The 16472-nt window shown below is 33.2% G+C and overlaps 1 protein-coding gene and 1 long non-coding RNA gene across 4 annotated transcripts in view; both read right to left on the bottom strand.

Annotated features, from left to right (window-relative positions):
- irf2b (interferon regulatory factor 2b) overlaps window positions 1-16472 on the bottom strand; it is a 29323-nt gene that overhangs the window by 6213 nt on the left and 6638 nt on the right. For 2 of the 3 annotated variants that reach the window (XM_084430108.1, XM_084430106.1), the window contains exons 4-8: window positions 15751-15924; window positions 13710-13747; window positions 13496-13589; window positions 10626-10769; window positions 4275-4318 (exon numbers count right to left, since the gene is read on the bottom strand). In XM_084430108.1, the coding sequence (XP_084286234.1) occupies window positions 4275-4318; window positions 10626-10769; window positions 13496-13589; window positions 13710-13747; window positions 15751-15924 (494 nt within the window). The remainder of the gene's footprint in view (window positions 1-4274; window positions 4319-10625; window positions 10770-13495; window positions 13590-13709; window positions 13748-15750; window positions 15925-16472) is intronic. The other variant, XM_084430107.1, reaches the window with a different exon arrangement.
- On the bottom strand, window positions 6467-10618 carry LOC311303571. The gene is made up of 2 exons (XR_014629786.1): window positions 6739-10618; window positions 6467-6640 (listed from the first exon to the last, which is right to left on the bottom strand). It is a non-coding gene; the product is annotated as an uncharacterized lncRNA (long non-coding RNA).

Raw genomic sequence — 16472 nt, 5'->3', positions numbered from 1 at the left:
CATCTATATCTTTTAGCAGATCTACTGTGTGTGCTTTTAAAAATAGACCAAAGTACTGATGACTCATCTTGCACTTTTGTCCAATTAAACAATTCCACCTTTATTAGACTGTGCGAATAAATGAATGATGAAATATTCTAAGCATTTCGTGTAGTTGTGCTTGGAGTCGATTGTTTTGTGATGATGATGATGATGATGATGATGATGATGATGATGCAATGAATCATGGCAAATTGTGCAACACAATTTTTGGCCAGAAATTATGGACACATGTAAAAACAAGAGAGAACCGATGAAATATTAATAAGTGATTATGTTGTAGTCAATGTGAGCTTTTTGTTTTTCCTAGGCATTTTTTTTATTTTATTTTTTTATAGTGAAATAAAACCTGTAGTTTTTTTTTAGTTTTTTATTATTATAATAAAAAAAAATATTTTTTTTTCTCAGAATTGCATGTTTATAACACGCAATTCTAACTTTATAACACACAATTCTGACTTTATAACACACAATTCTGACTTTATAACACGCAATTCTGACTTTATATCACACAATTCTGACTTTATAACACAATTCTGACTTTATATCACGCAATTGTGACTTTATAACACACAATTCTGACTTTATAACACAATTCTGACTTTATATCACGCAATTGTGACTTTATATCACACAATTGTGACTTTATAACACACAATTGTGACTTTATAACACACAATTGTGACTTTATATCACACAATTCTGACTTTATAACACAATTCTGACTTTATAACACAATTCTGACTTTATAACACGCAATTCTGACTTTATAACACGCAATTCTGACTTTATATCACGCAATTCTGACTTTATAACACACAATTCTAACTTTATATCACGCAATTGTGACTTTATAACACGCAATTCTGACTTTATATCACACAATTCTGACTTTATATCACACAATTCTGAATTTATAACACAATTCTGACTTTATATCACACAATTCTGACTTTATATCACACAATTCTGACTTTATAACACACAATTCTGACTTTATAACACACAATTCTGACTTTATATCTCACAATTCTGACTTTATAACACACAATTCTGACTTTATAACACAATTCTGACTTTATAACACACAATTCTGACTTTATAACACAATTCTGACTTTATATCACACAATTCAAAGAAATAAAGTCAGAATTGAGAGATAAAAAGTCGCAATTCTCTTGTAAAATGTTTTACTCTGTGGCGGAAACAAGCTTATGTATCTCTAGTTCGCCTTTTTTTGCCCAATAATATCAGATAAATACCTTAACCAGGTTTAATATTTTGTTCTAACCTCTCCTCATAAAAATCTCCTCATATTTTAATAGTTTAACCAAACTTATAGGATCAATAAAAACAAATATCCCTTTACTTTTACCCACTACTGTATATTTAATCTACACGTAATTAATGATTTTTTAAATGCATTCACAATGCAAAACATTGCAAAGTTATGTTATGCATAAAATGCACTTTTACAATACTTTTTTGTTTTTTGTGCAAAATATAACAAGGGTTTTCTGCATCATATTTCTATCTTTAACCTAGAGTTAAAATGCTTGTAAGCACCAAAATAGATTTATATAGTAAGGTACAGTTGATTTATATAGATGTGGCACGCGTCTACAAGACTAATTATAAAACATCACACTGAGGAAATGACCCCTGAGACTAGTTTACTCAAAAACAGCTGTGCCATCGCTCGCTCAGAGCATCAGTGTCACGGGCTGAGCGTGCAAAACGCAGTGCTTAGATTAGTCCCACAAATTCCAGTAATCTTACTATTGAGCAAACAGTTGAACAAGCACTGACGGCGCTTTAAATGCAACCCTCAAACAGTGAACACTTGCTTCAAAACCCCTTCACAGACTCGACAGACACAAGCGTCCTCTATGCACATATGCAAATGAAAATGTATGGCATGAGTTGATGTGTATTCAGAACAAGAGGGCGATAGAGCTTTCTTTAAAGGATAATTCCGGTATTTAGCACTTTGAGTCTCTTCTCTGGTTTGTTTAGGATGAACTAGAGTGGTGGACACAGACATTTTGACGATGGGTCCTGTCTCGACTTTTTGACTCAAAGTGCTAAACACCGGAATTATCCTTTAAATGTCTGTGCCGTCAAACCGATGAGCTACTAACATGTAAACACTGATGATGATTCTCCTCAAAATGTTGCATTTACAGTAGTTAAACTGAAAGACGCACAGAAGCGTGAGGTTTACATGATAGTGCCTCTAGTGGCCATGCTGAGAATGCAGCACGCATTTACGTTTGAGTATTTTAAAGGAGTAGTTCACACAAGAATTAAAATTTCATGATAATTTACTGTCCGTCACGTCATCTAAGATGTTCATGTCTTTCTTTCTTCAGACGAACAGAAATGAAGGTTTTTGAGGAAAACTATCCAGGATGTTTCTCCATATAGTGACTTCAATGGGGTCCAAATGTGAGTTTCAGTGCAGCTTCAAAGTCTCGACACGATCCGGCCGAGGAATAAGAGTCTTATCTAGACAAACCAGCGGACATTTTATAACAAAAATATAAACTTTTAACCACAAATGTTCGTCTTGCACGTCCACGACTTCACGTTGTTATGTAATCACGTTGAAAGGTCAGGTGGTAAAGTAGGGCAGAGCAAAAAACTCCATCTCATTTTCTCCTCCAACTTTAAAATCGTTAACTTTACCTTTTATTTTTATTTGTAAATGGCGTTTGTCTAAGTCTTTGCACGTTCTCTTTATAAACACAGGTCTGTACTTCCTCCTATGTCACGCTTGACCTTTCAACCTGGGGCTGGTTTCACAAAGCTATTTTAGACCGGTCTATAGTGTTAGACAAGTCTAAAATTCACTCATAGACTAGGCTAATGCAAGTTAGACTGTTTCACAAAAAAAAGACTGACTTAATTTAGACCAAAAACATTAGACCCCTCTTACCCCCAGGCTAACTCAGGTCTAAGACTCTGTTACCTTGGCAACCAGTAACAATCAGTTACATTACAAACAGCCAAAAGAAAAGGGAAAATGGCTCATAATTGAAACATTTCTTCTTGTTACTACATTCTCCGCTAAATTTCCCAAGTAAAATGTCCTTGTAACTGTTATACTCCTCCAACAAACACATATTCTCCGCTGGGGTAAACGGCACTGAGCGGCTGAATGCGCTTACTCGATCCGCCATGTTTTTTGTTTTGAAAAGTGTCTTAATTTACCCAGAATGCATTGCAGTGTAGTCCTACTTAAGATAGTCAGAGTCTTCAGTGCTTTGTGCAACGGTCTGATTTAGATGTCTATCTGAAGTCTGACTATCTACTATATCTAAGCCACTGTCAAAGTCTATCTTTGTGAAACCGGCCCCTGATTACGTAAAGTGTGTCGCATCACAGCTAGTGCAAGACCAGCATTAGTGGTTTAAAAGTATATAAATGTTTATGTTTTTTTATAAAATGTCCGCTGGTTTGTCTAGATCAGACTCTTATTCCTCGGCCGGATCGTGTCGAGACTTTGAAGCTGCACTGAAACTCACATTTGGACCTTCAACCCGTTGGACCCCATTGAAGTCACTATATGGAGAAACATCCTGGAACGTTTTCCTCAAAAACCTTCATTTCTGTTCGACTGAAGAAAAAAAGACTTGAATATTGAAAATTTATTTATTCTGAAGTGACCTACTCTTTTAAGGAATAATGGAAAAATTATTTATCCATGCACATTTGTTTTAATTCATGTCTCGTAATCTTGAATGAGAATAAGTTCCTCTCGCAGCATCTCTTCTCTTCTCTGATGATTCTCTTCTCTGATGATTCACTCACATGAGATCAGCCAATAGCAAACCACAACCATCCAATCAATTCCATACAGACAAAATCAAGCCCCGCCCACATTTGTTCTTGTTCCGGAAGCGTTTCACTCGGATATACAGAACAATAGATCACAGCTACCAACTTCAAATCAAACGTCGTAGTGTGTTTTGGCCTTTAACCACAATTCAGTTCTTCACAAGCCCTGAAGCTGTTGCATTAAACCAACAAACATGTTCACAAAAGGATTCAAGGAATCGCTTGCACACACCCATTAAAAGCACTCTTCGAAGAAAGAAAGAAATTAAAAGAAAGGTTATTTATTTTGGCCACTATCACTCAGCAATTTCGTAAGCAAAAAAAAAAAAAAGGTATTCTGTGTCTAAATCTGAGGATTTTTAATTTATTTTTTTAAATAGCTTTTTTGCACATACCTCTTTGGAGTCTTCCTCGCTGGCGCTGTCTGTATCGCTCTCTGCTGGAAGACAAAAGAAAAGAAATCAGACTGATTTATCCGGGATTTCCTGACTGACAGGTTATCGGATGTGGGTGGATAAAACAAAGCATGGGGAAAAAAATACTCAACTGTTTATAAATCATGGATATTTAGTGTGTAATGTTGCAGTTTGATCATGAAAAAGCTCTGCAAAGTCACACAGTTCTTCTCTATATCAGTGTCAGTGTTTCTGAACTCCTGAAACGCCTCCATTGTAGTCTTGAGTTTCTTCCGGGAACACGTCACAATATTCCTCATTATAATAATTAATGCACAGAATAAAGGGGCGGGGCCTGGTTGAGTTAGTTAGTAGTGTGTTAAACTGGTGGTTATGGTAAGGGGCGGGACATTTCCCAAACACACTCGAAGCGCTCGACCAATCACAACACACTGCTCCAGCCGACCAATCAGAGCACAGTGTGCTTTTCAGAAGGAGGGGCTTCATAGAGACAGGAAGTAAACAGAGCGTTACTGACAGACTGGGAAGAGAGGAGCCGCAACAATGGAGAATATGAGGAAAATAATCAACATTCAAGCAGGAAAGCCTGCTCTAGTAGAGCCTGAAAACAACATCAAGACTTTGTAAAAGGGCATAATATGACCTTTTTAAATTGCATCAAGTGTTGTGGAGATACTGGATAATATAAATCATAAATACCAGAGGAAAGTCTGGCACTGAGTTTGTGTTGACCGTAAATATCTCAACACTTGAGCAAGACATTTCATCACGTAAAACCATTCGCTTTGAGCCTCAGGCACACTTGATTGGAAAACACGGAACAACAGGACATGAGTCAACATTCCCGTCCGTGTGCAAACACACTGACTCGAGATACTGTACGGTAAACTTCACACCACTAAAACAAGTTTTATCACAAGCCAAGTCCCACATATCCATCAATGGTCAAGAGTTCATCTCACATTCAACACGGTCAAACACTGCAGATAAAGGACATAATAAAGTGTTTTACAACGACTCTAGGAAGTCATTTGCATTCCTTACTCGTAACTAGCTCCCATAGGGAAAAGGATAAAACTGCAACACTTAGAGAAGGAAATGCTGTGATCGTAAGCTTGGATCTAGTAGTGTTGTGGTCTTGGATCAGCAGCGAGTCGGAAAGAGTGTGTTGAGCAATAGGTATAACTCTTACTATTACTCATTTACAGTTAGAGACTGACTAACCAAGAGTATTAAAGTCAGCATTTTTATGTTATGGAATATTGCTGTATTTGTAATAAATGATTTATCAGTGTACATCATTATTGCTTTAATAATCTTGAATCAGAATAAGTTCCTCTCGCAGCATCTCTTCTCTTCTCTGATGATGTGGGCGGGGCAACCTGTCAATCACATGAGATCAGCCAATCGCAAACCACAACCATCCAATCAAATCTAAATTAAATCTGTTCATCATATAAAGTGATCGAGTCTCTTCAGGAAATTTGGACTAAACCGCTCAATTCATATGGATTAGTTTTACGATCTCTTTATGAACTCTTTGAAGCGTCAAAGTTATTAAAGATTCCTAATTTCGATTCCAATAAGGTAAAAAAACAAACATTGTCTTATTGCAAAACATGTAACTGTAGCCGAATACCATGAAAGAAAAAATGACTAGGCTAACTCATATAAATATCAAGCATTATTAAAGACCAGTAAACACTCAGTAGTTTAAAAAGGAACAAATAGAAAATTAGCACATCGCAACAAATAGATGCAACTGAACAAAGATACGAGTGAAATAAACAGTGTTTTAAGGTTTTTAGGTGTTCAGGAACAGAAACTGTAATCAAATGTAAAACAACACTGCACTTTATAAATAAAATATACATTATAAATATAGTTAGAAAAGTTATTCAGTCAAGAACGAGTGAATCTTCTCTTTGTCTTGTGTTGTTTGATTAGAGTTATTATAGAGACGGCAGAAATATTAGTGCTGTCCCTTTAAGAGTTGCCCAGTATAGTTACACACACACACACACACACACACACACACACACACACACACACAGTCACAGAGACAACCAGTCTCTCGCATTTGAAAAAACACATTTTAATGCTCACAAAAGGAAACAATAAGAAGAGTCGAAATTTTAATTTCATAACAAGTATCCGATTCCACAATTGAACTTTCTTTCTTTCTTTTTAACTAATCTTTCTTTTCTTTCTTTCATTTCTTTCTAACTAATCTTTCTTTTCTTTCTTACTAATCTTTCTTTCTTTCTACCTAATCTTTCTTTCTTTCTAACAAATCTCTTTCTTTCTAACTAATCTTTCTTTTCTTTCTCTTTCTTTCTTTCTTTCTCTTTCTTTCTTTCTTTCTTTCTTTCTTTCTTTCTTTCTTTCTTTCTTTCTTTCTAACTAATCTTTCTCTTCTTTCTTACTAATCTTTCTAACTAACCTTTCTTTCTTTCTTTCTAACTAATCTTTCTCTTCTTTCTTACTAATCTTTCTAACTAACCTTTCTTTCTTTCTTTCTTTCTAACTAATCGTTCTTTCTTTCTTACTAATCGTTCTTTCTTACTAATATTTATTTATTTATTTATTTCTAACTAATCTTTCTTTCTAACTAATATTTATTTATTTATTTATTTCTAACTAATCTTTCTTTCTTTCTAACTAATCTTTCTTTTCTTTCTCTTTCTTTCTTTCTTTCTTTCTTTCTAACTAATCTTTCTCTTCTTTCTTACTAATCTTTCTAACTAACCTTTCTTTCTTTCTTTCTTTCTTTCTTTCTTTCTTTCTTTCTTTCTAACTAATCTTTCTCTTCTTTCTTACTAATCTTTCTAACTAACCTTTCTTTCTTTCTTTCTTACTAATCTTTCTAACTAACCTTTCTTTCTTTCTTTCTTACTAATCGTTCTTTCTTACTAATATTTATTTATTTATTTCTAACTAATCTTTCTTTCTAACTAATATTTATTTATTTATTTATTTCTAACTAATCTTTCTTTCTAACTAATCTTTTGTTCTTTCTAACTAATCTTTCTTTCTTTCTTTCTTTCTAACTAATTGTTCTTTCTTTCTAACTAATCTTTCTTTCTTTCTAACTAATCTTTCGTTCTTTCTTTCTAACTAATCTTTCGTTCTTTCTAACTAATCTTTCTTTCTTTCTTTCTTTCTAACTAATTGTTCTTTCTTTCTAACTAATCTTTCTTTCTTTCTAACTAATCTTTCTTTCTTTCTTTCTAACTAATCTTTCTTTCTTTCTAGCCCCAACCCTCCTCAAAGTGGTAGTTGCGTAGCTGTCAATGGAGGGACAGAAATCTCTCAGAATTAATCAAAAAGATATCCATTTGTGTTTCGAAGATGAACGAATGTCTTACGGGTTTGGAACGATATGAGGGCGAGTAAATAATGACAGAATTTTCATTTTTGGGTGAATTAACCCTTTAAACACTTTAGTGCATCACACATCGCAATGCAGTAAATACAGGAACACGAAGAACACCTTTGCAACTGCATTGCACAAGCACATACCACTCATTAGCAATCGAATTGAATTAACTTGCAAATCTCGTCCATTATAGCATGAAGTGTCTAACTGGACTCAGACTTCTATAACATAATGAATGAGGAGCACATGCAGGTGAGAGAGTGAAATGTGTTCTCGCCTCAGCGTTATACATTAACTCTGTTACAGTGCAGAAGTACGGCTGGCGTGACGCAGACACGTGTCCTTGAGACGAGGGCCTGATCTCTAATGGACATTGAACAACACGACCAACACACACGGCCAGCACACATCTCAACGCCTCAAAACATGAGACTCAAGGGCATTTAGCATTTAAAATTAAAACCTTTTTCTCTAATAAGGAAAGCAGTTGCACTGCAAAAAAATATTTTCTTACTTTTCCAGTGAAAATATCTAAACATTGTTAAAATACTGATACATTTACTTGAGAAACAATATAAAAAATTAAATGTTTTAAAACAAGAAAAAATATCTGCAAATGGGGTCAAAATAAACTTCAAAATTCAAAGGGAAAAGAAGATTATTTTTCTAACCTCATTGGCAGATATTTTGTCAAATCTATCAAAATTAAGTGAGTTTTTCAGAAAACAAGACTAAACATGTCATTTTGTTTCTCAAGTAAATGCATCTTGATTTAGGAATTTTACTGAGTAAGAATGAAGTACTTTTGTACTTGTAAAAAAAAAACATATCTACTTTGCAATAAATGATTTGCTTCCTTATTTGTTCTGGAAAACAAGACAGAAATACTATCTAAACGTTCTTAAAACAAGATATATTTACTTGTATAATTTAAAAGTACAGTGACCTAAGATATTAAGTCTTGTTTTCTGAAATATGTATTAAAATAAAGTTAGTTTATGCTTTAAAACAAAAACAAATATCTGAAAATGAACTTTTAAGCAAACTCTATTTATTTCTTATATGACTTAATATATTTTCTTAAGTACATTTTTTCCCCAAGTAAATGTATCTTGATCTAAGAATGTTTCTAATGTGTGTTTGTTCTGACATATTTTGGTGTGTATTTGACCAAGATCAAAGTACACGTTGCTCTCGAAGCGCGCACAAAGAAAGCTACCCGAGGAACAGCGCGAGTTTCACGCTTTTAATAACTCTTTTACGCACGCACGTCCCATTTTGCGAAAGTCCCCTTACGTGATTTTACTGATTTGTAAGTTCATTTTGGGCTTTACAGGAAGAGTGACAGTGAAACAAATGGAATGGTGGACAGTAATTGTTTAATAATCGTTGGAAGCCGAAAATCGAAACTCGATTGCGATTAAACGCACACAAGATCAAATCTATCGCCTGTGTCGGTGTCCACAAGCCACTGAAAGCAAACAAGGAGTGGAAATTCCTATTGATTAAAAAGTGGAGATACTTCAGGGAATGGTGAGGAGAACAGGATTGCGTCATCACGGCTCAGGCCAAGTTCAAACACACACCAGTTCAATGTCTAAAATTACATCATCGAAATTCAAAAAGCTGTAAGGCTCTGAAGGCCGTGCTGGATTAATATGAATATAGTCAAGGCTAAATTATGGAAGCTTGTTTCCACTATGGAATAAAAACATAAAAAAGGTAACTGAGATTTTTGAAATTATGAAATTTAAAGTCACAATTCTGACTTTTTTTTTCTCTGAATTCTGAGATATAAACTCGCAACTGCAAGTTATAAAGTCAGAATTGCGAGTTTATTTCTAAGAATTGTGACTTTATATTTCATAATTCAAAATATATATCACAAATCTGACTTTTTTCCCTCAGAATTGCAACTTTTTATCTTGCAATTGCGACTTCATTTCTCAGAATTGCGACTTAATATCTCACAACTTGCAATTGTGGAAAAAAAGTCAGAATTGCATGATATAAACTCAGTTCTGAGGGAAAAAATCTAAATAAAACGAAATATATTTAGCAAAATTTGCAATGGGACTTTAGAACTTACAATTGTGGGAAAAAAAAGTCAGATTTGTGGAATATAAATTTGCAATTGCAAGAAAAAGTTAGAATTGTGAGTTTATATCTCGCAATATAAACTTTATAACTTGCAATTGTGAAAAAAAAAAAAGGTCAGAATTGCAGAATATGAATTTGTAATTGCAAGTTTATATCTCGCAATTGCGACTATTTCTCAGAATTGTGACTTTATTTCTCAGAATTGCGACTGTATCTCGCAACTTGCAATTGCGGAAAAAAAGCAATTGCAAAATTGCATGTTATAAACTATGAGGGAAAAAAAGTCAGAATTATGAGAATGATATAAAACAACTTTATATTTAGCAATTTTCGCAATGGGACTTTAGAGCTTACAATTGTGGAAAAAAGTCAGATTTGTGGGATATAGATTTGCAATTGGAAGAAAAAGTCAGAATTGTGAGTTTATATCTCGCAATATAAACTTTATAACTTGCAATTGTGAAAAAAAAAAAGTCAGGATTGCGACTGTATCTCGCAACTTGCAATTGCGGAAAAAAAGTCAAAATTGCATGATATAAACAGTTCTGAGAAAAAAAAGTCAGAATTATGAGATATAAAACAACTTTATATCTTGCAATTTGGACTTTATAACTCGCAATTGAGAGAAAAGTCCAAATTGAACGTTTATATTTAGCAATTCGGACCTTTAACTTACAATTGAGGGGAAAAGTCTGAATTGTGAGTTATAAATTTGCGAGTACATACTCGTTAATATCTCTCAATTCGGAGAAAAATAGTCAGAATTGAGAGATAAAAAGTTGCTTTTTAATATTCCGTGGCAGAAACAAGCTTCCATGCTAAAGGGATGCGAGTGTATGCGTCCAACCAACCTCCATACGAGGAGACGGGGGAGATCTGTAGGGGGTAGTGGCTGGAGGTCACGGCCTGATCCTCGTTTTCCGTCACCACCTCGATGGTCTGACACACGTCAGGAAGATCGTTGATGATCAGGTGGTCGTCCCGCCCATCAGCCTCTGAGGAACGAGAAGAGGGAAGAGAGAGTGAATATGGAGAACAGTGAAGTGGGAAGTGAGCGTGTTTCTTAAAGGGGGGCATATCTGTGTAATTTTTCATTTTTCATGAAGCTGAACTCTTTCTCCCATGACTCTATGATGAAATTGCAGTGGAAACCAGGTTAAAAACAAATTAACCAGCTGAAAGGCTTTTGTAAATGAATTACGTTGCTTTTGGTTTTTGGTTTGGCAATTCAATGTGTATCACAAACCTCATATCAATGCTGACTTACAAAACAAACACACACTAAGCTCACCTTTTACCCCAATAGTGTGCATTACTGAGTCTCTGAAGGCGAACAGAGGCCGTGAATAAACACAGAAACAAGGAGATCTGGATAAACAGGTTCATGACAGAATGATAGGTGTTGCGTGATCATATCCCATCCTCAATGTTAAAGGAATCTTGCGAAAATCTGTCAGAAAATATTATTTCAAAATAATATATATTTACGCAAATAATATTATTGCATAAATTGCATGATGTATTTATGTGTCATTTGCTGTACTGAATATAATTCATGTTGATTTTAATTTAACTAAAATAATTTTTTTGTTAATTGAAATAAAGCTGAAATAAGAAAATATAAATATTTGTTGAATATTATGAAAACGAAAAATTGTTGGCTTGGCAAATAAACTGGAATATGTTTATGGTGAAGCACTACATTTATTAAGTGGAAATATTTAAAATGACAAATAACTAAAATTGAAATAGAACATAAATAGCAATATTAAATGACAAAAGCACATCAGCAAATGACAAAAAAAATAAATACACTGGAATTAACAAAAAAAAAAAAATAATAATAATAATTAATATTAATAAAATTATGATAAAACTAAAATAACATTGGTCTGGATAATTTACATTAATGAAAATAATTAAAGATTTTAGTATGGGAATTTGGTGGGGGAAATTGGCATGAAAAAAAAGTCAAAATAGTCCTACAATATTGAAAAAAAAAAAATGTATATAAATATTAATATAGTATAAATGCCCTTTTTTCCTTTGATTATGAAATTTTGTGAAATATGTGCCGAGCATTGACCCAATCTGCCAATAACACCAGCCATTCAGACAATTTCAATACTAAAGGCAAATCAAAAAGCTTTTTAATAATGCAAACCGCCGCCATTGTGAAACACTGTTTATGTTTATGAACGGCTGCTTTTATTGGACAGCTCAAACTCAGTGCCACAGGAAGTTCACGTCTACGAGGTGTTTGATTTTGGAGAAATGCGAGAGAAAGTCCCACATCTGTGAAGTGACGCATGTGTTTCGTAATGTATGTGAACCAGGACAGGAGAGGCACTGCAAACTCAAGAGAAGCCTGAAGCATTCTGGGTATTTGCAACAAGTGACTGAGGAGCACTGAACAAAATGCTGTTGTGTTTTCAAGGACCGTTTCATATTCTCTCAAACCACAAGTCATGCCTTTTTTTTTTTTTTTTTTAAAGAGACACCTAAAATAACCCAGAGAGAGAACACATTTAACAGACCTTTTTGTATCAGTAATAATACATTTTAATTAAATATTTTAAATTATATTTGATACATGCATTTAATAAATATTTAAAAAGCTATTATTGTTCTTATTATTATTATTATTATTATGATAAATAAAAATAAAATAAATACACATCAAGCCATTTAAGTGTTTTGTTTTAAGATTCTCTTGAGAATGAAAATGGTTATTATATTATATTATATTATATTATATTATATTATATTATATTATATTATATTATATTATATTATATTATATTATAGTTTTGTTTTATTAAAATAGCCCTAAAACCGAACACTTTTGAATGGCTTGATGTGTATGTATATATTATTATTATTATTATTTAAATAACAATTCTTTGTATTTTCGTATAAAATATTTTGAGATTATTTTCATAATAATAATTATAACAACAAAATATATATATAAAAAAAAAAGATACTTTTTTTTTTTTTCTTACTAAAATAAAATAAATATGCATCAAGCAATTCACAAGTGTTTTAGGGGTATTTTAAGTTTCTATTTTTAAAAAGCATGACTTTTAACACTGACTTGAACAGCGATTGGATAGTTCACCCAAATATTTAAATGCTGTCATCATTTACTTTCCCTCATGTAGTTTCTTTCTTCTGCTGAACACAAAGGAAGATATTTTGAAGAATGTCGGTAACCAAATGGTTTCTGGTCCTCATTGACTTCCATAGTATTTGTTTTCCTACTATAGAAGTCAATGGGGTCCAACAACTGTTTGATTCCCAACATTCTTCAAAATATCTTCTTTTGTGTTCAATAGAAGAACGAAACGCATTCAGGTTTGGAACAACATGATGGTGAATAAATGATAACAGAATTTGCATTTTTGTGTGAACTATCCCTTTAAGTAAAACAGTAATTTGGTTGAATTAGTGTCGATAAGTCCTGTTTTTAAGACACTCGTCAAAATGGTGTCATTTATCGGTCAATTCAACATTAGAGAATCAACACCTGGTTAAAGTGTGAACATCTGATAATCTTTAAATCTGAACAACTAAAATGTGAAATGAGTGCAGAGATAAAAACCAGATACAGTTTCAAATCCTAGCTTCTTGCATGCCGTCCTGTAGAGAACCGGTTCCACCTGAATTACGTCACATGACCGTGGCACAGGTGTGCAGGGTGGATCAGGATATTCAGTACCTGTGCTATAGTAATCCTCCTCCTGCTTGACTGTCACTGAGGACGAGCCGTTGCTGTTTTCCCAACTGGAAGCCTCAGGACACGGGCGCACCGCCTGTGGTTAACACACACACACACACACACACATCTGTGTCGATTCATCTAATAACCTTTATCATTTCAGCTTTTCTGACTGCACACACAACGACACACACCCAAAAGTGAGAGTCCATACCTTTATCTTTTCTTCTTTTTCACCTGCTCGCTTCTTTCCTTTGAGAAACACAGACACACACATCGAGATCAATGCATGCAAATCATCAAATCTGTCATTTCAACATTTGATGTGCCTTTTCACCCCAAAATCAAATAGGAAATTATCAAATTTAATTATATTTTTTCATATATTTTTTAAATGATATTTGCTTTTTATAATTATATGATAATGAAGCCATTTTAGGGCCATTAAGATGTTTAAGTAACTAAATTCTATATAAATTCTAGTAAATTATATATTTATATTAGTATTACCATGATGCAAACGTTTCATTATTGTTTTTTTATGTTTAATTCTCATTATCCTCATTAGATTCTCATTAATAATGTTTTAATTTAAATCAACATAAAGCGGTACAACAAATATATACACATAAATTATTAATCAATTATTACACAATTACATTTAAAAAAAAACATAAAGGCACAGCTAAATGTGACATTAATAACAGTTAATAATGGGTTTTGAATAAATGCTGTTCTTTTTAACTTTTTATTCATCAGTGAATCCTGAAAAAGTGTCACGGGTTATAAAATAAAATATTAAGCTGCTGTTTCCAACATTGATAATAAATCAGGTTATGATAATGATTTCTGCAGGATCATGTGACACTGAAGACTGGAGTAATGATGCTGAAAATTCAGCTTTACATCACAGAAATAAATTATGTTTTTAAGGATATTAGAATAGAAAAACATTATTTAAAAGTGTAATAATATTTCACAATAGTACAGTTTTTTTCTGTATTTTCGATCAAATATATGCAAGCTTGAAGAGCATAAGAGACTTCTTTCAAAAATATTAAAAATAGTAATGTTTCCAAACTTTTGACTGGTACTATATGTGTATATATAATGTGTACATCAACCAATATGTGTATACTATACTATATATATATATATATAAAATGTTTGCATTACAGTAATGATAAGTTGAAGGAAAATGCATTATATCGTCCTGGAAATAATGTAGAAAACTTCATTTATTTATTTCTAAAAACAAATTGGTGGTGAAATATGACATGAACATTATTTTCTTCTCAGCTTTTGTGAGACACATCAGTAACAGTTACTTGGGCAAACTAAGTGGGATCATACCAGAATTATTATAGTTAACTAACAGTAAAACCGTGAAAAAAGTGAAATAAATTACATTTTAACACATAAATTAAAATGTAAAAAAAAAAAAAAAAAAAAACTTCAGCTATTTGCAACATTTCTTAGTTTCATGTAGTTTAAGTTCTACTAAAATAACTATACTGAAATAATTAATAAAAACTTTAAACGTATTGTTTAAAAACAAACTAATACAAATGTCAAAAACACACAACAAAAATACCAAAACTTTAACTAAAATTAAAATCAAAACAGAAAATATATAAATAAATATAAGGCAAAATACTGATAAAAACAAGAGTATCTCAGTGAAATACCACTCTTGGATTTGATTAAACAAACAGGTCATGCTTTGATCACAGAAATGTCTTTAAATTCCACATCATCATGTCCAGGCATGTCAGAATAAAACGAAGGTGCGTCTCTGTGATGAAGTCAGTTGCAGTGTTTATATATGGACCCTAATAATGCCATTGTAACCGGTCTAGTAGCACAGTCAGAATAAATAAAATAAATCACATGTAACCGCGTAAATCAGAATGAATTGGTCAAATCAACAGTCCTTGTTAAGGACTCTCATCCCGCAGCACGGCACAACGGGTCTTGTGTCTCCTAATCAGGACCCGAAATAGATAAATATAAAGTCTGCTCTTTAAAATAAAGAAGAGAAGCGATGTAGAAGAATAGTTAGTGCAAACGGCAGGATTCGTGCAGTGTGTACATGTCAAAAAATCAATTCTGATTTGAAGCTTGTGACACACGCACACATAAACCCCATCACTTTCTTTAGCGGTCATGTAAACACTATGTTTGGATTCATCAATCGTATTAAAACAAAAAGTAAACGTTGCTAGTGCCAGTATGGATGTGTGTTATGGACTGACCTCTCTTTGAGTGCCTCTCAGACGCTGACAGCATCTTGTAAACTCTGAAGGCGTTTGTTCCCTTTTTGATGCTTTTGTCCTTCACCTCTTCTATGTCAGGCAGGGAGTTCATGGCACAGCGGAAGTTTGCCTTCCATGTTTTGGGGTCCGGTTTGTCACCTGGTTGATATTTACCTAAAGAAATGGCAGAGGAAAACCAGATACACTTATAATAATATAGAATGACATTTCTTGATCACTTCAGCTTTTTATATTTGTATTGCCTTTATTTGTTATGAAAATAGCGATGTAGAAGAAATATATAATTATATATAAGAATGAGAATATCGAATATCATATATATATATATATATATATATATATATATATATATATATATATATATATATATATATATATATATATATATAGGCCTATATATCATATAGTGCTGGACTCTTTGAATTTGGAAAATAAGTGTCCTCCCAGAACACCCCATCAACCAACTAGTGAAACCCTAGCATTCTCCCAGAAAACCCCATCAACCAACTAGTGAAACCCTAGCATCCTCCCAGAACACACCATCAAACAACTAGTGAAACCCTAGCATTCTCCCAGAAAACCCCATCAACCAACTAGTGAAACCCTAGCATCCTCCCAGAACACCCCATCAAACAACTAGTGAAACCCTAGCATCCTCTCAGAACACCCCATCAACCAACTAGTGAAACCCTAGCATCCTC

The sequence above is a fragment of the Rutilus rutilus genome, assembly GCF_951802725.1.
Source record: "Rutilus rutilus genome assembly, chromosome: 14".
Classification (NCBI taxonomy): Eukaryota; Metazoa; Chordata; class Actinopteri; order Cypriniformes; family Leuciscidae; genus Rutilus; species Rutilus rutilus.
This window is presented reverse-complemented; position numbering and strand designations above follow the sequence as displayed.